This window comes from Pteropus medius, unplaced genomic scaffold (assembly GCF_902729225.1).
Source record: "Pteropus medius unplaced genomic scaffold, Ma_sr-lr_union100, whole genome shotgun sequence".
Lineage (NCBI taxonomy): Eukaryota > Metazoa > Chordata > Mammalia > Chiroptera > Pteropodidae > Pteropus > Pteropus medius.
Window position 1 is genome coordinate 4,227,365 of NW_024354498.1, and position 14,163 is coordinate 4,241,527.

Consider the following 14,163-nt stretch of genomic DNA (forward strand, 5'->3'; position numbering starts at 1 on the left):
AAAGTATGATTTGAGGGAGAACTAATAGCTCTAAAAGGTATATCTAAATGTTTCTCTTCTAAAACACTAATACTGTAGATACACTATCCTTTTGTGTTTCCCCCTAGTATCTTCCATCCAGCTTTTAAACATGTTGTCATAAAAGTTATGTTCAGCCCAAACTTTCTAGATTTCTTTAGATGCCTACTCCTTGTCTACCCATTGTCACATTGGATGAGGGGAGACTTGAGTAGTTCATTTCCTTCTTGAGACCTCCTATCACTCCTATCTTTTTCTGAAAGGAGAGTCATCCTTTCCTTCAGAAAAAGAGCATGGCATTAGCATAAGACCTGGGATCAAATACTGCTCTAGCATTCAGTGACTAGCCAAGTGACTACAAACTAGCCATTCACTCTTGAGAGCCTTCTCAATTAGGCTGACTACTCTATTTAAAATTGCAACTCTATCTTCTACCTCCAGTTTTCCTGTTCCCCCTAACCTTATTCTAGTTTTAATTTGTTTTTCATAGAACTTCTCACTTAACATATTATATAATTTATTTGCTTATTATTATATTGAACTCTTCTCCTAGAATGAAAGCTCTATGAGGTGATAGATCTTTGACATTCTCAGAAGCCTAGAACAGTGTCTGACATATAGCAGGTACTCAATAAATACTTGTTAAATAAATGAAAAGAGAGAAAAGTCACTCAGGATATAAATCATTAAATTTATTTTTTAAACCTCTCTGGCCTCCTAATTGTTACAAGTCTCTCTTAAAGGAAGAATATCACGCTTGTCTCCCTACAATGTCTTAGCTATGAAAACATATATCTTCCACATCTCAGTGAATACAAAACAAAACAAAACAAAACAAAACTTAAATAAAGAACCTATGATCTTTATTATAACATAGCTCATAGATATTAAAAAATAAAGCAATTGCAAAATCTGTTTTATATGGAAATTTCAATTCTAGGTAACTAAAATGTGTATGTCCATTATGTACTAGTAACTAAGGAAAGAAAATTAAAGGTACAACCGAATTATTAAAATATTAGGAATGAGATTCTGGTCCTTTTTACCCTGTGTCAGCTCCAGTCACAGATATGGAGTCTGTAAGATGCCTTATCTATGTTGTTTGGGGAGTGGGGTGGGGGTGGTAGAGATTCTATTACAGAATAATGATGCTCGGTCTCCTCCCTCCCACTTCTTAAGGCTATCTCTCTCTGTAATTCTAACTCATCTAGGCTTCTAGAGGCTATGGTATTCTTTTTGTGCAACTCCTATCTCTTTGGCATGATCCTTTTTATATACTATAATCCTAGAAGTGCTTGTTCTAACCTTTGATCTTTGAAATTTGGATGTCAAAATTTAAGGACACATCTTTTCCTACTTGCTATAGGCTATATCTTATACTTACTTGACTTTCAAATACTTTGGATGCAGAAGCCAGTGATGAATGCTATTTCTCTCTTACCACCTCTTCTCTATTCCTGTCTATCTCCCCACTTCTCTTTCTTTCTTTCTCCTCATTGATTATAGTATATTTTATATCATAAATCACATTTTAGTCAACATTTTCAGCAATCAAGGTATAAGGGTACAGAATCAAGAAATAGAGGCCTCTTAGGGATAAGAAGGCTAGTAGTTGCATGATAGTAGTAGCAAGAGCAGACCAGCTAGAAGTTTAACAGACAGAATCAGGAAAAGTGAAAGATGAGAAGAGCCCTCTTGGGGGGCCAGAATAAGCCTCCGTGCCCCTGCAAAGACGCCCAGCTTTAATGGGATCAGATTGTGAAGCTATTTGTGAGCCCCACAGATGTGCCAAAGCTTAAAAGGGAAACCATGGAAAAGACAGTCAAAGAGAACCTAGATGAAACTACAACCACCCCTGGTAGTAAGGGAAACTGTGTGCACACCCAGGACAACACCTTGTGAGGAGTGACATCAGAGGCTACACACTGAGAGGGAATAGACATCACCGAACTAGTCCGGATAAGCAACTAAACAAATAAATGAGCAAAAAACCCAAATAACAACAAGCCCCAGTGGGACATGGGAATAACTATCTAGAGTTACTATGATATATTACCTAAAATATTCAGTTTTCAATAAAAAATTACAAGACATGCAAACAAAAATAAATATGCAGGGAAAAACAAGCAGGCAATAAAAATCGCCTTGAAGGGATTAGATGTTGACTTAGCAGACAAAGATTTCAAAGCAACCATTACAAATATGTTCAAAGACAGATATATAAAGTACTCCAATCAACAAGAACAGAAAACATTTTCTTCTCAAGAGCACATGAAGCATTCTCCTAGAGAAATCACAGGCAAGGCCATAAAAAAGCTTCAATCAGGTTTAAAAGGATTTAAATTTCATGTAAAGTATGTTCTCTAACCACAACTGAATTCAAGTCAAAATCAGTAAGAGAAGGAAATATGAGAAATTCACAAATATACAGAAATTAAATAATACACTCCTAAATAACATATGAGTTGAAGAAGAGATTCCAAGAGAAATTAGAAAATACTTTGAGATGAACAAAAATGAAAGCGCAGCATAGCAAAACTTATGAGATAGAGCTAAAGCAGTAACTGCAGGGAAAATTATAGCTTCATTACAAAGGAAAAAAATCTCAAATCAATGACATTACTTTCACCTTAGGAAACTAGAAAAAGAAGAGCAAACTATATCTAAAACAAGCAGAAATAATAAAAGAATAATAAAGGTTAGAGCGCAAATAAATGAAGAATAGAAAACAATAGAGAAAAGTAAATAAAACCAAAAGTTGTCTCTTTGAAAAGATGAATAAAATTGACAAACCTTAGCAAGATTGATCAAGAAAAAAAAAGAGAGACTCAAATTACTAAAATCAGAAATGAAAGAAGGGACATCACTACTAACCTAACAGAAATATATATATACATACACACACACGCATATATATATATATATATATATACATATATATGTATATATATATATACACACACATATATATACATATACATATATGTGTGTGTGTGTATATATATATATATATGAATTCTACATATTTAGGATAACAATTTAGATAAATTAGATGATATAGACAAATTCCAAGGAAGACACAAACTATTAAAATTACCAAGATACAAACTACTCAAGAAGAAATAGGAAATCTGAATAGATCTATAGTAAAAAAGAAGATTGAATTAATCATTTTAAAACTTTCTATAAAGAAAAGCCCAGGCTCAGATAGCTCCACTGATGAATTCTACCAAACATCTGAGGAATAATATCAATCCTTAACAAACTCCTTCCCGATTCACCCTATGAGGCAATCTTATGCTAATACCAAAGATCTCACCAGAAAAGAAAACTATAGACGAATGTCCTTTATGAATATAGATGTAAAAATCCTCAAAAAAAAAATATTAGCAAACTGAAGCCAGCAACATATAAAATGGATATACATCATGACCAAGTGGGATTTATCCCAGGAATTTAAGGTTGGTTTAATACCTGAAATCAATCAATATAATACACCACATTTAATAGAACAAAAGACAAATACCACATGACTATCTTAATAGATGTGGAAAAATCATTTGACAAAAGCCAGCACTCTTTTGTGATAAAATCACTCAACAAAGTAAGCCCAGAAGGGAACTTCCTCAATCTGATGCTAAGGGCAGCTAATATTTAAACAAACAGCTAACGTGGTACATATATACAATGGAATATTACTCAGCCATAGGAAGAGATGAAATACTGCCATTTGCAACAACGTGGATGGACCTCGAGATAATCAAACTAAGTGAAATAAGCCAAACAGAAAAAGTTGAAAATCACGTGATATCACTTATATGTGGGATATAAACCTAAAAGCAACAAATGAACAGGACAAACAAACAGAGACTCATGGACACGGACTATAGACTAGTGGTTACCAGAGGACTATAGACTAGTGGTTACTAGTGGGGTGGGGGAGGAAGGGGGAGGTAGATGGGATAAAGGGGGTCAAATATAGGGGGATAGGGGAGGGAAAAGTGGATAAAGGGGATCAAATATATGGTAGCTGAAGGAAACTGGACTTTGGGTGGTAAACACACAATAGAATATACAGATGTCAAATGATAATGTACACTTGAAAATTATATAATTGTATTAACCAATGTTACCCCAATAAACTTAACAAAAATAAATAAATAAATTTTTAAAAAAGAAAAATAAGCAAACAGGTAATATCCTTAATAGTAAAAGATTGAATGCTTCTCTCTAATATCAGGAATAAGACAAGGATGTCTACTCTCACCACTTCTATTCAATGCTGCACTGGAGGTTCTAGACAGGGTAACTAAAAAGTAAAAGAAATAAAAGGCAGCTAGATTGAAAAGGATGAAGTAAAATCACATCTATTCACAGATAACATGCATTTGTATATAGAAGGTCCAGAGGAATCCACTAAAACCATTAAAATGAATAAACAAGTTTATCAAGATTCACAATATGAGATCAGTATATAAAAGTCGATTGTATTTCTATACACCAGCAATGAACAATCCGAAATGTAATAAAGAAAACAATTCTAAGCATTGAAAATACTTAGCAATAAATTAGGAATAACCTTAACAAAACAAGTGGCTCACTATACGTGATTATAAAACACTGCTGAAATTAAAGATCTAAATAAATGGAAGCACATCCTAATTCCATGGAATCGAAGATATAATATTGTTAAGATTGTAATAGTACCCAAATTGATTCACAGAATCAAGGCAATCCCTATCAAAATCCCAGCTGTTTTTTGGTAGAAATTGACAAGCTGATCCTAAAATTCGTATGGAAATTCAAGGGACCCAGAATAGTCTGAAAAATCTTGAAAAAGAAGAAAAAAGGTAGAGAACTCACACTTATCGGTTTCAAAACTTTATACAAAGCTACAGTAATCAAAACTGTGTAGTACTGATGTAAGGACAGACATATAGATCATGGAATAGAATTAAGAATCTAGAAATAAACCTTCATATTTATGATCGATTGATTTTTGAAAAGGGTGTCAAGGAAATTCTATGAGAATCGTGTTTTTAACAAATGGTGCTGGGATAACTGGATATCCACATGCAATAGAATGAATTTGGACACCTACCTCAAACTATACACAAAAATTAACTCAAATGGATCAGATATATAAATGTAAGAGCTAAAACTATAAAACTCTTAGAAGAAAACATAGGAATAAATCTTCACAAATTTGGGTTAGGCAATAGCTTATTAGATACAACACCAAAAGCACAAAGCAAAAGCACTTCTTTCACTCTGGCTGAGTAAAAGAAGCCAGACAGAAAACATCAGATATTGTGTGGGTCTATTGCTATAACATGTCCAGAAAAGGCAAATCTATCAAAACCAAAAGTAGATTAGTGGTTTCCTAAGGTAGCAAGGAAGCGGGTGGGGAAATGGGAGGTGGGGATGAGGAGGGAATGGGGAGTGACTAGTAATAAGTATGGAGTTTCTTTTTTAGCTGACGAAAATGTTCTAAAATTAGATTGTAGTGATAGCTGCACAACTCTGTGAATATATCAAAACCATTGACTTATCTATTTTAAATGAGCACATTTAAAACAGATATGTGTATGTGAATTATATCTCAGTAAAACTATATAGAGTGATGAACTCAGAAAGAAGGATATGATCTGCTTATAAAGGTAAGTCATTTTTTATCCCTATATTATAAGAGACAACATCATCTATGCTGAATCTTCTTTGCCACTTGGTGAACAGTTAGATTACCTACCTGTTCCCATTCATGCTTTGTCAACTGTTCAGAAAAGGATGTAGTTAATTTGGTTCCTCGAGCTGTGCCTATTTTATTTTTCTTCCCATCAATAACATGGCTTTCATCTACTGGAGTTGGTGGCATCAGCACAGATTTCATCTAAAAAACAAATTCATCCTTTAGCCAAACCCTATGCTTAGTGTGCTATACACAGAAACTCCACTACCAGTTGCTATATGGTCTGTATTGTTGTGCCTCAACCCGATGAAAAACGTATGGTCACCTTTTCTATCTCACCGACCTCCTTTATCTTAGTCATTCACCAATCTCTATAAAGTGGGCTTGTTAAATTCTGTTTGTACATTTTTCAACTAGAGACATTTCCTTACAAAAAAGTTTCCCACTAGAGTTTCTAAAGCACTTCAGAGGTACAGATGTCAGTGCTAGACATGTTCTAAAGGGTATCACCACAGGGAATGCAAGATGCTAAGGGAAAAACTAGTCTCCCTCTGAGCCTTAATCTATACTTGGGGCTAAGAGAGAACCAACAGGCTTTGAGCTTAGAAACATCTCTTATGAGATTGGCTGTTTTTCATTTTGTTGTTTTTTTCCCAGAGAAATGAGAGTAAGAACATCTGCGTCCAGGGAAGTTCTCCAAGGGGGCATAAGTTGAAAACTTTGGAAGCCCTTCAACTTAAATGCAATGTGGTCTCAATCTGACCCTGCCAGCAACTGATGTTCTCTGGTCCTAGTAAAAAAAAAAAAAAGTGATGCATTTCTTTGGAAAATAAAACGTCTTTCTGTTAGTACAATTACTATAATCCCTTTCATGTTCCTTTACATAACCTGAGACTGTAATTTTATACTAATTTTGTACAAAACAATTTGAAAGAATACTTTTGTTATGTTTGTGGCCTTAGTTCAGTGATGAACAACTCTCTGTAGTAGAACCTTAGTCTCTTCTATCAACTAAGGTGTATATGAAATCTTATTTTTACTCTCAAAAATAAAAGTGAAACTTATTCTGAGGTCCTGTCTCATTGAGATGGTTGGAAATTCAATCTCAGCTATTATCAGTGAGTTCACAATCTACCCTCCCCATTTCCCCTTAGCCAATGTCCCTAGGTTTTCAATAAGTTCATTGGGCAAGGCCACATGGTCTCTTAAGTATACGTGGCTCTGCTGTCTTCAAGGCCACTTGGAATCAAGGTCCCTGCCCCTCCCTAAGGCACCATACCATCATTTTCTCTTAAGATTCTACTAGCCATCCCTTCCCATACTACCTGCCAGGGAGTTTGAAGAATACTAAACCAAAGTCCTAGTCTTATAGAATCTTCTTTCACTGTCTCTCTGCACTGACTCTCCCCACCCAACCTGCCCACCTCACAAAATGCCTTGAATGTACCTAGAATGGAGGTTGTCATCAGGTTCCCCCAAACCTATCCATCACCAATTAACAATTACACCACAACAACAGGTATAATCCAGAAAGCATGGCCACCCTACACTTGAAGGGTTCTAAGGAATAGGACACTGGGGGGTTATAAAATTGGAGTTGAAAATCTACTTTTATATCTCATCTGGTAGAGTTCCAAAGGCTTGAACCTGCTGCTTTCATTACTGCTCAATTATATTAAATACAACAAATATGTGCTGCCAGTTAAACCTCACCCTAGGAGAGGTAGAAGATATAAAAAATACACAAGTCAAATTTCTATCTTTAAAATCCATCTTATGAGTAGGTGGAACAATGATCCCTGAAGGCATGAAATTTCAGGTATCCAGAGAAAATTCCAGACCCACATACATCTCCCCAGGGTCTGTCTTCGTGACTGAAATTCAAACCTCAGTTCCAAGTATCAGGAAAAAGGGAGAGAATTGAAAAAGAAAGCTTTATATTCAGAGCTCACTCTATGAAGTTTTCTTCATCTAGTTAATTATATTTAATCCTCCCAACAATTCTATATAGTAGGTATTTTCAGCTTCAATATATAGGTGTGGAAACTGAGGCTTAGAAAACTTTAGTTACTTGCCTAGTCACCCAGCCAGGAAGTGGCAGAAGCAGGATATAAAGCTACGTACATGTCAGAGCCTCATGGTGTTTAGGTCAAGGTGGCTCTTAAGTTAGGGTCTCCACAGAGATAGTACTAGGCATTCCAGAGACAAGATCTTAGTATCTCAAAAGCCCTAGAGAGGGCTAGCTGCTCAGGCTAACCTCAGGAAGGGAAAAGTTTCAATCTGATCAACTGATAGTGGCTGCCATGGCCAATCAGTGCTGTTGTCCAAAGGCAGGTGGTGGTGGAGTGTTGCATTCCTGCCATGTGCTTGCCAGTATTTGACTGACAAAAACGTCATGTTCCCTTGCTCTTGGCTAGAATCATATCCACTCATTATGTTAACAGTGACTATTTCATGTTGATCAAAACGTCTTGACTGTTTGCTGATATCATGAGAAAGATGCCTTAAAGTTAGAGTGGCCTTAAAATTTATTGCAAGTGGGATACTTTCTGAAAGTAAAGGGAGGTGCTACTAACAATTACACCAAGATAACAGGTGAAAACCAGGAAGTATGGTCCTCACTGGGTGAGGCTGGGGAGAAAGCTATGTAAAATCACCCACAGAATCAGGAAAAGGGTTGTAAAAAAGTTTTTATCCAGTTTTGTCTTAGGTTTGCCCTGCTTTGGTTTTACACCTCTTACGAGATATTCAACAAAAGTTGATTAAGTACTTACTACATCATAGGTGCTGGGGTTATATCAGTGAACTAGAGAAGGAGGGGAGGAGAGTAAACAAACAGTACCACAGTTCCTTCTTTAATCTTGGTAACTGTTATGAAGAATACGTACAAGGGGCTTAAGAGCGTAAAGAAGGGGACTTGATGTAGTCTGCATGTCATGGAAGACTTTGCAGAGGAGAGGGTGTATTTAAGCTGAAATTAAAAGGATGAGAAGAAGTTAGCAACAATATGATCGTATGTATATAAAGATATGAGCCCTAAAAACTCAAGGTGAATAGGGGGCATATTTCTGTCTATATCAAATTAAATTCCAGCTCCAGACCCCACACGCCTAGATTGGTTGGAAGTTGATTATCAGCCCAGAGGGGTAAGTGTTCGGGTTTCTCACTAGGACCATCTATGATCATCCAGCTCCAGAGCTGCTTCTCATGCCTGTGTGGCACCCCATACACCCTTGGTCTAGGGGCGTGGCTGGGCTCCAATATGGCAGGAAGACAACAGCAGTCACCCCGCAAGGCCCAGCCAAAGGAGCCTTTCACAAAGTATAGGAGCTTTACAGACTCCACACAACACAAGCCTCAGAGGTTTTATACACATCCTTGTTCTGCTTTTGTTATATTTAATGATTACTTAGATTTAAAAGATTTCAAATAAAATTACCCTGAGCCATTTGGATTTGGAGTATAAGGGAAATCATGTCAATTCAGAAACAAAGTGTTGTATGATTCCACTTATATAAGGCACCTACGGTAGTCAACTTCATAGAGACAGAAAGTAAATGGTGGTTGCCAGGGGCTTGGGGTAGGGGGAGTGGGGAGTTAGTGTTCAATGGGCATAGAGTTTCAGTTTGAGATGATTAAAAGTTTTGGAGATAGATGGTGGTGATACTGGTAATGGTTACACAACAATGTAAATGTACTTAACGCCACTAAACTGTACACTTAAAAATAGTTAAAGGGGTAAATGTATGTCATGTATATTTTACCACAACATTAATTAGAGATTTTAATTTTTAAAAATCAAGATTTTTTACTTCTAGAAACTATATGAAATGCCAATATTTCCTTATTTTCCCACTTTTATCATGAATTAAAATTTTTTTCCGATATATAGAAATTATCCATTTAGTTCTTTATCACACAATCATAGATTTTCTTAAAATTTGTACTAATCTTTTCAGAGTTACAACAACCACTAAAACACAAATGAATACAAAATAATAAATGAAAAGAGGAGGTATATATCCCCTTATAAATCTCTGAGACAGGATTCATGTAAATATTTTTCTTACTTTGTTTCTTTTTATACTGTAAAGTAAATTCAAGTCTGTGGATTCCGATATCCCACCATGTATGACCAGGACTTCATTGTCAACAATTGTACCGATTGGGAGCCAGGCATAGAGTTCTTCCAAGAGTTGTAAGATTTTTTTTCCATGTAGCTGTAAATAAGAGCTTGAGTAAGTTTCATTTTTCTGATAAGTTCAAGTTTATTGACTAGTCCCAATGTATGGACAAAACGCAAAACAGTTTTCATGCCACCCAAAGGAAGGCAGCATGGAGTCACTAACTCACTAGCATTCATTAATCATGTCTTTTTATTCTGTATTTTTGATACTTTGACATCTTGGAGACTTGATGACCCTAGAGGAGAGACTGCCCCTCCCAGGGCTAGCTAATTTCTAGATATAGTAAATGATTTGCTTTTCATATGTTAACCAATCCAGAGCCCACATCCTTAACTACCTCCTTTATGGGGCTGAAATTATTCAAACCTGTTTAAACTGCCTCCCCCATTCCCTCCCAAAGAAACCACAATAAAAGCTCTTGCTCACATTTTCCCTTCATTCCCTCTACCTTCTGACCAACCCTGGTACTTCACCATGAGGCCCCCAATTTTGTGTGCTGTGCTTCCTGTTTCTAGGTAACTGTGAATAAAAATCTCTTCATTTATGACAGCCATTTCTGTGTCTGCATACCTGAGTAAAACAAATCTCAGGTACCTTTAAAACAATGGAATATGTTTGTACCTATGCTGAAATTTACACAAAAGTCACAATGAAAAAGCTTGCTTTAGTCCAGAAAGAAAATTAAGACTCTACCATGGCCAGGGCTTCCTGCTGTGCTTTTATTTTACTGGTATGGATTCTGACTAGTTCACCCATCACCTTTCCTGAAGGCTCTTTTTTTACTTCTATGTATAGACAACAAAGAATACAAAAAAAAAAAAAGCACATGAGTCTTACCTTATATTTATGCAAGATTTCTTTTGTGAAGCCATACCTGAAAAAATAATGGGATTTAAACTACTTAATTAAATGTTGATAACGCCTGCTTATATGAGTCATGCAAAAATGGGAGGCCTTCACATCTCACTATCACAAATGCCAACAATTCAAGAAACTAGACTTCAGTTAGAGCTAACTATTACTTTCCCAAGTCTTTGCTAGGCATGCTGGGAAGGAAGGAAAGCAGCCAATGACTTTGTCCCTACCCTCAAGGAGCTTGTAGGATAGATGTGGGAAGAAGATACATTCTCATGAAATAATCATTACAAGACAACTTAAAAAATATGTGGTAAGCATAGCTTGTGTAGATGCTTCTGTGTATTCAGAGAAGTGTGCTGTGGCAGCTAGAAGAAGTTGTGTGGGGGAATGCTTTTCATTTAGATAGAATTTCTCAGACCTCCTATATTTTATAGTAAATAAATGATAGGGGGAGGAGAAAAGACTGAACAAAGACAAAGAAATGCCTAGAAGATTTTTATATTAGCTTTTTACATTCTCTCTGATATAGTTCATGTAATGGTATTGAAGGTTTTAATAGAAAGTGTAGGAATTTTAAAGCCCAAATAGCAGTCGCTGAGGGAAATTTAATGATGAAAATTTTTTCAATTACTTTTTCTTGCCTTAGCATAATAGTATATACCTTTAATACCCAATGTGGTGAAGTTGGAACACCATGTACTCACTACTCACTGTAGGTTTCCATGCGAATCATGTCATGCCAGGCTTCTACAGTGTAACATTATGTTTTTTGAGATAAATTCAGTCCTGCACTCACTAAAGGTGTCCATGTTGTTAAATCCGATGGACACCTTGCAGTCTTCATCTTTCTTGCCCTTGCTGAAATACTAAATACAGCTGACTACAGGGTCCTACTGGAAAACTCTTCTCTTGGATTCCGTGACAATAAACTCTCTTGGTTTTCCTCCTACCTTCCTGGCTGTTGTGAATCTCCTTCGCAAGTTCTCCTCTACCTAGCCTTAAATGTTGGAGTTCCTTCATATTCTGTCCCAGATCCTCTTCTCCCTTCACTTTCTCCCTTGGCAACCTCATCCTTGCCCAGGGCTTTAATTACTATCAATGTACCAATAATACAGGACTGCTCCAGGCCACACTTCATTTCTGAGCTCTAGCCACATATATCCACTGTCTACTTAACAGCACCTGAAATCAGCTTATCCCAAATTGAACTCATTATTCTCTCTTATCCCAACATTCTCCTCTTATGTTCCCAATATCCGCGAATGATGCTGTGTACTCCCAAACTCAAGCCAAGAACCTAAAGGTCATCCTTGATTCTCTCCTCTTTCAAGTCCCCCATACCATGCTACGAAGCCTTAAATTATCGTTGCCTAAACTTCCCTTAAATCTTATCTACTTCTTTGCATCTGTCCCCACCACCTTCATCTGAGAATCCGTCATCTATCTCTCCAACTACCTCTTAATTAGCCTCTCATATCTACTCTTGTCCCTCTCCAAATTACTCTTCCTGCTGCATTTTAAAATACAAATTTTATATTTCTCAATGATTTTCTGTTGTCTTTGGAAGAAAGTCTGAATTCCTTTGCACAATCAAACCATTTCTTATGTCTCCAGCCCTATCGGACACCATCCTGTCCCTCAGTCTAATCTCCTGCCTTCTTGAACTTCTTTCAAGTTTAAAAAGTCTTGTCTTAAGCTCTGCATAAGTTGTCCCCTCACTGTGAAAGACCATGGCCTTCTCTCTCTCTCTCTTTTTTTTCTCATTAAACTTTGTTTTAATGGGGTCTAAAAATTCTGTGATAGATTTTTGGTCAACTTATTTCCATTAAAAGTACTGATTTTAAAAACTAATAACTTAAAAAACTGCCACACAGAAAAAAAAAATAAAAACAACAAATAGTCCATAAAACATTCTCCTTTCCTTCTGAAAGTTTTATGATACATTGTAATCATTAACCAGTCTTTTACTATTAAACTTACCATGGTCTTCTTTTGATTGCCTAATTCACCTTTCAGGTGTCAGGCTAATGCCATACTTTTATGAGGAACCTTCTGTCACCCTTCATACAGGCTGGATCCCTTACTTTACAAACTCATCCCACTTGAAAAACCTGCTCAATGTGTATCTTGCCTGCTAAATGTAAACTCCATGAGGGCAGGGGCCATATCTCTTTCATTAACCATTGTAGGCACTAAATAAACATGACTGGCTAACTGAATAAATGAAAGGATAAATGGCATGTCCAAATAAAAGTACTAAGCTACATTATATATAACAAGTCTCTGATAATAGTCTTGGGATTTTTTCCTCATAGTCTTAGCATTTGCTTCTACAACTAAGAATTAAAACTGAAACTCTGTATTCTGGCCAAGTGCCAAAATTGCCAAAAAAAAAAAAACCAAAACTAATCAGTTACCGAGCTTTGATCAAAGCACCCAAAAGCCCAAGACCAAAAGCACGAAACATGCAATGCCTTCTACTGCCCTAGAACAAACTGGTTCCTGTATTTCATAAAACAAGAAACAAAACAAGAAAAAGAAAGGAAGGAGGAGGAGAGGAGATTAAGGAAGAAGAGGAAGAAGGAAAATAAAGGGAAAGGGGAACATTTTTCACCTACTGTGCCTTTCAGTAAAAATTGGTAAACCATTTAACCAGTCTTTATTCCTCAAATCTCCAATGAGTCAGATAGTTGAAATGCTACCTTACAGCTGTTCTCAAATATGTTTATGAACAACTATGCCAGAAGCAATTACCATGTCATAAAAAATATACAAATCAGTGAAAAACACAGTACTAGTTTCTGAAACAACATCTGAGACAAGCCAAAAGAGTAGCAATAGCCTGCTTATAGAACTTACCACACCTCCAAACCTGGCCTAACAAATCTACCCAGCACACAATTTAGACTGTAAAGGGCGGGCATAGGAAGAAGAAAAAGAACATAATAGAAGGGAGAAGGAAGAACAAAAGTGGAAGAAAAGATAGGAAGGGGACTTTAGAACAATGTATATTCACTTGGTAGAAGATAAAGGGTTGTAACTAGAGGTAAGAATTGAGATCTTCCTTGAGAGTCCCTTCATCCTTACTTCTTTACATGCACTTGTAACTCTCTGCTAGGAACTAAACATGGCAGCATTTTCCAGAATGGGAAACAAAAGAGGAAATCTAAAGGCCCAAGTTACCTCATATTCATCAAAAAATCTTCATGGTTCCCTCTGTTCAAATGCAGGCTATTGGGGTAGATAAGATAACTCACAAACAGGATCATTAGGATCTCTATGGAATTTTTCCCTCGATCTACGAAATCACCATTAAAGATATATGCGTTGGTTTCTGAGGGGAGACCATTCTGTGGAAGGAAGGAAGGAGGGAAAACAAGCAGTTAAAAGAATGTACTTTTCTTTCTTTTT

General features: G+C 36.4%; 1 protein-coding gene across 3 annotated transcripts in view; it reads right to left on the reverse strand.

Moving 5' to 3' along the window:
* PPEF1 (protein phosphatase with EF-hand domain 1) overlaps positions 1-14,163 on the reverse strand; it is a 107,855-nt gene that overhangs the window by 15,703 nt on the left and 77,989 nt on the right. For all 3 annotated transcript variants that reach the window (XM_039852261.1, XM_039852260.1, XM_039852262.1), the window contains 4 exons: positions 13,936-14,102; positions 10,732-10,768; positions 9,778-9,927; positions 5,768-5,908 (listed from right to left, as the gene is read on the reverse strand). In XM_039852261.1, the coding sequence (XP_039708195.1) occupies positions 5,768-5,908; positions 9,778-9,927; positions 10,732-10,768; positions 13,936-14,102 (495 nt within the window). The remainder of the gene's footprint in view (positions 1-5,767; positions 5,909-9,777; positions 9,928-10,731; positions 10,769-13,935; positions 14,103-14,163) is intronic.